This window comes from Mus caroli, unplaced genomic scaffold, assembly GCF_978045245.1.
Source record: "Mus caroli unplaced genomic scaffold, Mus_caroli_1 scaffold_1, whole genome shotgun sequence".
In the NCBI taxonomy this organism is placed as follows: Eukaryota; Metazoa; Chordata; class Mammalia; order Rodentia; family Muridae; genus Mus; species Mus caroli.
In genome coordinates, this window is record NW_028227256.1 from 152,615,095 (window position 1) to 152,623,162 (window position 8,068).

General features: G+C 49.6%; 1 protein-coding gene across 1 annotated transcript; it reads right to left on the minus strand.

Moving 5' to 3' along the window:
- Positions 1–5,560: 5,560 nt before the first annotated feature.
- Positions 5,561–7,824, minus strand: Ier5 (immediate early response 5). The gene has a single exon (XM_021162131.3). It carries the CDS (start codon positions 7,478–7,480, stop codon positions 6,542–6,544), a length of 939 nt encoding a protein of 312 aa, XP_021017790.1. The 5' UTR covers positions 7,481–7,824; the 3' UTR covers positions 5,561–6,541.
- Between the last annotated feature and the right edge of the window lie 244 nt (positions 7,825–8,068).

Here is an 8,068-nt window from a genome sequence, read left to right on the forward strand (position 1 = left end):
GGGGAAGGGAGCGGCTGAGTGCAGATGTCAAGGAATTTTCACCCTTTTCCAAACCAAAAATAAAACTTGGAAACTGTCTGAAGAAAAGGAGAGGTAGAGCTGAAGAAAAGCCAGGGAGAAGAAGGTGGGCGGGGTGTGCTTGCCCTAAATTCCCTTGGCCGCCAGCAGACCTCATGCAGAGAGCTTGACTCAGTGGCCGGTCCTCACGTTCCTCACGTGACTGCCCACTCCCCGAAACCCTAGGTCCACAAGCCCCCAGCTCACTTCCCGCTGGCAGGACTCTGGTACTGATGGAAATAACTGCTCCCTTCTCCCAATCCTAGCCACTCTCCCTGTAAAAAGGCCTCTATTGATCAATCAAAGACTAGAGGGGGAGACAAGGCAAAGAAGAGGCCTTTTGGATTTCCCCATCCAAGTGGTTCTGAGATTCATTATCTGTGCTATAAAGCAGCACGTGCAGTCCCAGCAAAGGCTGGGGGAGGGGCTGGGGGAGAGGCTGGGGGAGACACTGGGGGAGAGGCTGGGGGAGAGGCTGTCGAGCCCACGTGTGGGCTCCCCTGGCTTTGCCTCTCCTTCCCTGCATCTGGCCACCAGCCAAGCTGGCTTTCAGCTGCTGCTCCTGTTTCCAGAGAGTAGACTCCCCTACCCACCCCTGCTATTATGCAGGGACTGAGGGATCTGGTGAGGCACAGAGAGAGGATGACAACTTGCAGCCAACACAGCTGTGGCTTGATCTCCAGTGTCTAGAGTTTGGGGAGACTTTACAAGTTTCATGGTCAGGAAATATTAATCTTCATCCTTCTTAGTAGGTTGTCACATTTCCTAATCATGGGCTCTCCTTCCCTGAGCAGTCAGACTCTTTCTCAAACAGTAGGTGAGGACCATCACAGGAGAGTGCAATGTCTTAGAAAGACCAGATAGACAAAAGGAGGAGAGCCACCCATAGCACAGTTGCAACCATCTGTGCTGTGAAGGTCAAGACACTACTGGCAGTTAGTGGCAACCAGGAGAAGCCCTGGTGGATGGTTATCTAGGATGCAAGAAGGGATTTAAATGAAGAGCAGCCTGAGGCATCTTCTACCTTAGTTTGAAGCCCAAGGAACACTGGTTTGCAGAGTACAAGACAATGGTTTGACTGGTTTGGTTTGGTTTGGTTTGGTTTGGTTTGGTCTTGCTTTTGCTTTCCCTGTTACCTCAGAACAAACAAGCTCTCCCACCCCCCGCCAGCCCCCCAGCCGGTGCCTTGGTAAGGCAGGGGGGTGAGAGGTGTGTGGAGGGAAGAAAACTAAGCAGGTGGAACAGGACTTTCAGCATACCCCTGTGTACTCAAAGAAACCTGAAAGAAGCCTTGCCTTAGAGGCTTGGAAGCCTGGCAGAGGTCCAGTTGATAGGAAGAAAGCAGAGCGGAGCCAGGTTAAACTTGGTTAAAGGAGTCAGGAAGGGAAAAGGGATTCTTACCTTCCTTCTCTAAGTTAGAGGTGTGGCTTATGACGCAGGCCTTGGCAGCTAAGTCTCAAAACACAGAGAAAATGCTTAGTCTAGGCTTACCCACAAGCATCCCAGACAGAGCCTGCACCTTAGTCACCTGCTGGGGATGGCTCAGTGGTAGGTGCTAGTGAAGGCCACTTGTTCTTCCTTCAGCTTCCACAAGCCAGCCGACAGCCAGTACCATTCACCTCTGTCCCTAAGTAGGCGGCCATCCAGTAGTGGAGATGGCTGTGGATCTAAAGAGGGGGAGAGAGGCCCTTTCAGGAATGCAGTCCCTAGAGGCTTCCCCTTCTCTGCCTGTAGGATTCCAAAGGCCTGAGACAAACCCCAGGATGCAGTCCAGCAAAGATGACTTGGGTTCTATATCCCTCTGGGACAGAGAAATTGCTAGAGAGGCTTTTTTTATTTTTAAAAATGCCATTCCCACTGGGGGAGGGGGCGGCACACGTGGGGAAACACGGGGTCGGGAAGGAGGCATTCCACGAGGCATGTATATTTTACACTCCGCTTTCCTGTACTTTTTAAGAAATATTACTGAGAAAGTCCAAGTGCATGAGCTAAGATGGAAGAGATTCCTAACGTCAACTCTACTTCTGCTGTTCTTCCTCCCAAACCTTTCCACAGGGTAGAACTTTTAATTTGAACAACAGTTCAAAGGCTGAGAGACGAAGTGCTCATTACTGGACAGAGTGCCAGGAATGCTGTGAAGCCAACCTCACTCCCCACTGCAGCCCCGCACCTCACAGTGAAGGCTCCTTTCATAGTCGGGGAAGGTTGGATCAGCATTTCTTTTCATCTCATCTTCTTTTAGGAACTGCTGGGATAAAAGGGAGTCTAGGAGAATGAAAATCTCACAAACAGGACAAGAATAAAATATTTAGGGCAAAAGACCAGAAGTCCTTTGGATATTCAGTGAACTGAACTAACTCTACCAAAAAAATAATAAAATAAAGTAATAACTATAAAGGAAAAAAAATCCTGTCAAACTCCATGCCACAGTGTGAGGCTTTAGACCACAGCACTCTGGCTCTAAGCTACATCGGCACACCAAGGAAGCTGGAGAGATCCAGGTTAACCCAAGGATGCCATGGGGGCAGATCTGTCATTAACTTCATTCCCAGTAGTAACATCTTTTATTCTGAGTGTTCCACCAAAGAAGTTAAAAGACCCAATCTCCCAATTCCCCGATCCTAAAATCTAATCTATTATCAATGAAAGGCAGGGAAAGCAGTTAGAAGCCTCAGAGAGAACCAAGGCATTGGAACAGCACTTCAAGTGTCCCATCATTAATGCCCGCCCCCCCCCCCAAAAGGATGGTTTCTCAAAGTGGCATAGCTGGAAAGTGCTGAACTGAATTCTATCACCTTCACTCTCTGGTCATGGGATTGATTGGTTGACTGATTGATTGATTGATTTAATGAGACTCTACTTTATGTAGCTCTGGTTGCCCTAAAACTTGGCTAGGTAGATCAGACTGGCCTCAGACTCACAGAGATCTGCCTGTCTCTGCCTCTTGAATACTGGGATTAAAAGCCAAAGATGCCTTTAAACATGTAGCTTTTGCATCGCTGTCAGAAGTTTTCTGTTTGGGGGTCTGGCTCACTGGTAGAATGACCATCTAACATGTTGGGGTGGGGGTGCTGAATTCAGTTTCTAATGCTAGAATGGTTAATTTAATGAAGAGAATGGAGGCCCTCCCAATGTGGTCCTGCTCCGGAAAGGTTAGACACTGTCTTTAGTCACCCTATATCTTACTCAGTTACAATAAGCCTACTTGTGCCTCAAGATGTCCAGACCTATTGACAAGCATGGCTTTAGAAACATTCTAGGCTAAGCACTAAGAGACAAGCATGGCTCTGTGGTGCTCTTTGTCTGTTTTCCTTTACTCGTCGCTGAAAGCACTTGTGTGTGAACAAGAACTTTGTCCTTTTATGAGTTTTCACTCCTGTTTACTCTTCCCTGAATATAGAGCAGATACCATCCAAGAAAGCCACAGGGTTGGTGTGAGATAGACACGGCAACCAACTCTACTGGTAGAGCAGAGCTTCATGCCTGCAAGTGTGTCCAGAGAGAGTCTAAAAAGCTCTTATTTGCTGACAGGATCGTTTAAAGATAGAAACCTCCTTCTTCTCCTTCTCTACAAATGCACACAATTCTTTTTACCACAGCATCTGATTTACACACACACCTCACTTCTATAGCAACAATAACAACAGTTGAGGTACTTGTTTGGGGCCTGAGAAAAGGTCTGTGTGTAGGCAGGTTTGGCTTCAAACTGGAAAACCTCCTGCTTCAGCTTCCTGAATGCTGTCGACTACCTGCAGGTGGTACCTTACTGCCCTTAGGAAGTACTTTCTAAGACCATTAACTCAGTAATTTTCACAACTCGATGAGGTAAGTACGTTATCCTAATTTTATACTTGAAAACAACCACAACAACGAAGAAGCAGAGTTGAAGCAACATGAAGTCCTCAGAGCAGAGAGTCAGGACTAAGGCAGGAAAATGCAGGCAATCTGGCTCCAGAGCTCATGCTATTGTAACACTCAATCCATGCTACACAAAGAAGTAAAACCTTTTTTCCAATTTACTTCTCGAAATTAAGCAGACACATGGTCCCATGGTTCATCTTGGCGGGCAACCAAGGATGCAGAGGGGCCTTAGTCACATCTAAAACAAACATACAGCTCTCTTCACACCAAATGTGAGCCCCTTCAAATATAAAGCACACCGAGACAGCTCTTCAAGCGTAACTGTGTTCTAGTAACTAACAGGAAATGGTTGCAGAATGAAGGCCCTGGGCACCTTCAGTTTAAGATCCACTTAATGGATCTTTAGTAGTTATAATAGAGCTTAAGTAGCTAATTTCTGAAAGAAAACAAGACAATTGAGTAACAGCCTGATTAAAGCATGTTTTATTCTATGTATTATTATTCTATGTATTATGTACATGTCATGATTATGGTGATGGAGTAGAAAGGTAACAGCTCTCCTGCTTAGAAAACCAGCCATAGCTTACAGAAAGGGCAAAGCAATGGCCTAGTCAACTAATACAGTTCATATAATTAGAGCTTAGGCTACGGCCAAAGAGCATACTTCATATGCTCCTTTTGTCTAAAGGCGATATAGCCCTTTCCCTCTTTCCTCATTTCTGTTTCTTAAGCATTCTACTTAGAAACTGGTGGCATCTTTTGAAGTACTAGCAATTATATTTAAAACTTAAGTGTCTAATTGGTTTGCTCCTAAGAGAGTACCTCTTTAAGTACTGAACATTTTGCCTTAGACAAAACGGTCTCTTTAAATTGCCTTGGCTGTCATCTGTTTAGCATGACCAAAACCACTTATGTCATCATGTAGGTGACAAGAGCAAACCAGGAAGTTCTGCTACATGAGAATAAAATTTAGCCAACCTCCCTTGGTCTCCTTCCTTCTCTGGTTTGATACACATAATTTCACTTTCAGACCTTTTTACTTTCTACAACTAAAGTCAAATGTCAACCTTGACATATACTGGACCACAGTGATGGATCTGAACATTTAGACAAGTCCGTTTCATCGGTTTCTTCATGGTTGGTCCTAGTAAGACCTCTGAAGCTGCTATCTAACCCCCACCCACCCCAATTCAAATCTAAAAATTGATCTACCGTCTATACGTTACCAGACCTGTTTTGGAAACAAAGTTTTGGTGGAAATATTTGATATTAGAAAGGCTGTAAAATTTGGCTTTTAATATTATTTAATATTAAAGATTCCATCAGATCAAACTATAGAAAACCAAACTAGTCTGTCATGCCTGAAGAGAAAGTTGTGGTAAGTCTCAAACTGACAGTCATTGATACCAGTATCCATTAGTCCTATGGATGGGGATGTGCGTGAAAACAAAAAACCAAAACCAAGCCCTTAAACGTGTCTTTCTTGCTACTTATTCAAGTCAGCCAACACTGTCCCTCGCCTGTGAATGGCTGATATTAAGAACCACACCTTCCATTTCCCAGCCTGGTGGCACCCCCCCCCACACACACACCTTGTTGGAAACCCAGACAAGTGATTACATACATACAAACAGGCAGTGGAGTTGCTTCAAAATATTTAATACGTGTTAGACACGTAAAGTTACATTTTTATACAAAAAATCAATACAGAGAAGGAGAAAATACTGTACAAAAACCTTATCAGCTCCCCCAACCTTTATACAACAAAGACTGGAGTCACCTTATCTACAAAACCATAAGGTCCTTCCACTTAGAGCTCGTCTGTAAACTTTGTTTCATTAAACACTTTTTAAAAGCACTGTGTAGTAAGTTCTGAGCTAGAGCTTTTAAAAATATATCTTTTCTCTATAAACTCCGTATTTCCAAGCTTGAACTCTTCTGTGAAGTTCAGCAAGCTTTTTTTCCCCTGTGGGGAATTGAAGGTCCCTTAATGTTCTGCTTTCCCAGAGTAATCACAGGGTAGAAGCGCTTCTTCTGTGCCAGAGAAAGGACGGGGAGGGAGAAAAATAATACAAGTCTCTACTCCAGACGAACTCCCTCTAGTCTGAGGAAATCCTGTGAGAAAACGCCACTCCACGCCCCGGTGCGGTCGTAGCTTTCATGAGAGAGAGGTGTTGTGTAAAGTCCCTCTCTCCCCCAAGATCGAACGGGGAACTCCCCTTCCTCGAGCCTTTCTGCAGCTTCCTTTTCTGTGCTGCTGGCAGAGGAAAGTCCCTGTCTGCACCCCCAAAGTCTCAAGCCCCGGGGAAGGGGTGGTGCATTCCAGAACCACAGAACAGTTTCAACACAAGACAAACTTACACACGGACACACACAGATACAAAAGTTAACGATCGATCGTCCTCTTCCAATAAGCCTCCAACTCTAGGTCTCAGGATGAGACTCGAGAGCCACGGCCCAGCCGGGCTGCCCCTTTCTGGGGCGATGTGCTGCCCGGCAGCAACCAGTCTCCCCTACGCGCCCAGCGCCTACGGTCTCGGCTCGTCCTCGCGGCCGGGAAAGGCCCCGGCCGCACTTCGGGGACTCCCGCTGCTCAAGCTCCAGCCGCTCGGGTCCCGGGGGCTCAGAAGGCCACGATGGCTGTGCTCCAGGGGCTCATGTCTCTCAGCACCGGCTTGTCGCAGCAGATCTGCCCCGGCTCGGCGGCTTCCGGGCCGCCCTCCTCCGCCTCCTCTTCCTCTCGGCCGCCCGCGGGGCTTTTCCGTAGGAGTCCCGAGAAGCTAGACCCGAAGATGCTGATGAGGTTTGCCACGTTCCCGGTCTCCATCTCCTCGTCCGTGTCCTCCTCGCTGGTGACTGGCTGCTCCTCCGAGTTCCGGCGCGGCTTCTTGAGAGGAGTAGAGCCGGGTGCCGAGCAGCCCGCGCGGCCGCCACCCACTCCCGCTGCGCCACGCTTCCTGGGACACGGGGCGGGTGGCGCGGGGGACCCGTCTTCGGAGGACCGCTCCTCCACGGCCGGGGAACAGCCGCACGGGCGGCGCACTGCCCGGGGCCCCTCGGGGCACGCGTCCGAGCCGCCTCCAGAAGACGCCGCGCGCGGACGCTCCACGCGGCCCCAAGCAGCTGCCGCCGAGTCCTCCTCTCCGCCCGGGAGAGCTTCCCCCGATCCGGCCAGCGCGACCACCGGTTCTGAGCTTCCCGCTCCGGGCGTGTGGCACACAGAGGGACGCTGAGGCTGAGGCTGCGACTGCGGCTGAGGCTGAGGCTCGGGCTCCGGCCAGGCGGCACGGGCGACCGGCGGGGGCGGCTCTCCCCAGCCGGAGGGTGGCCCGGCTACAGGCTCTCCAGGCTGCTGAGGCGGTGGCACCGCCGGGGTCCCCGCAGGGCCAGCCAGGTAGAGGCCAGGGCAGGGGTCACTCAGGTAGACTTGGCGGGCGCTGCGCAGCACCAACGACACCAAGAGGTTCTTGTGCAGCTTGATGCCGCCGCGCTGGACCCGCGAGTTGTAGATCTTGCCCAGGGAGATGCTGACGATGCGGTGAGCCTCCAGCTTGAACTCCATCCTGTCTTCGCTCCCAGACGATTGGGTGAACGCCTGCTTGCCTTCTGAAGCTGCGAGAGGAGCGGGAGGCGGGATCAGGTCTTCCTCTGTGATTTTACCCTCGGCGTCTGAAAGCTCGGTGGAGAAAAGACCTGGTGACGCGTAGTCCCCCTCCGCCGCTTCTCTTCAGACAACAGAACCGTTCTGAGCCGGTCTCTAAACTGAGCGCTGCGGGGCCACACTGCACCTTATATATGCTCCACGAACGCCAATCACAAAGCGCCGCTAACCGTTCTGGGCGGGCAGATGTGCCTCGTGCTCCGCCCCCGACCAATCAGAGGCAGAGGAGGGGCCCCAGGGCCTGTTCAAACGTTAGTCCCGCGGAGCAAGCTCTTAAAGGGGGAGATTGCAGGCAGCCCATTGATCATGTGCGGTGGGATTTGTGTTCAGAGGCGTTGATAGAGGAGAACGAGGCCCACAGAACTGTATGTAGTAAGGGATTCCACTTTGTGATGTACCTTAGCACACTGACTGGAACTTTCATTTGTTTAGTGTGCTGGAATCTACTGCACAATAAAATTCAGTTCCTTTCATGCACAATTTCCAGCT

Excerpts from the sequence above, each read along its gene's own strand:
- Ier5 (XM_021162131.3), bottom strand. The coding sequence starts at position 7,480 with ATGGAGTTCAAGCTGGAGGCTCACCGCATCGTCAGCATCTCCCTGGGC.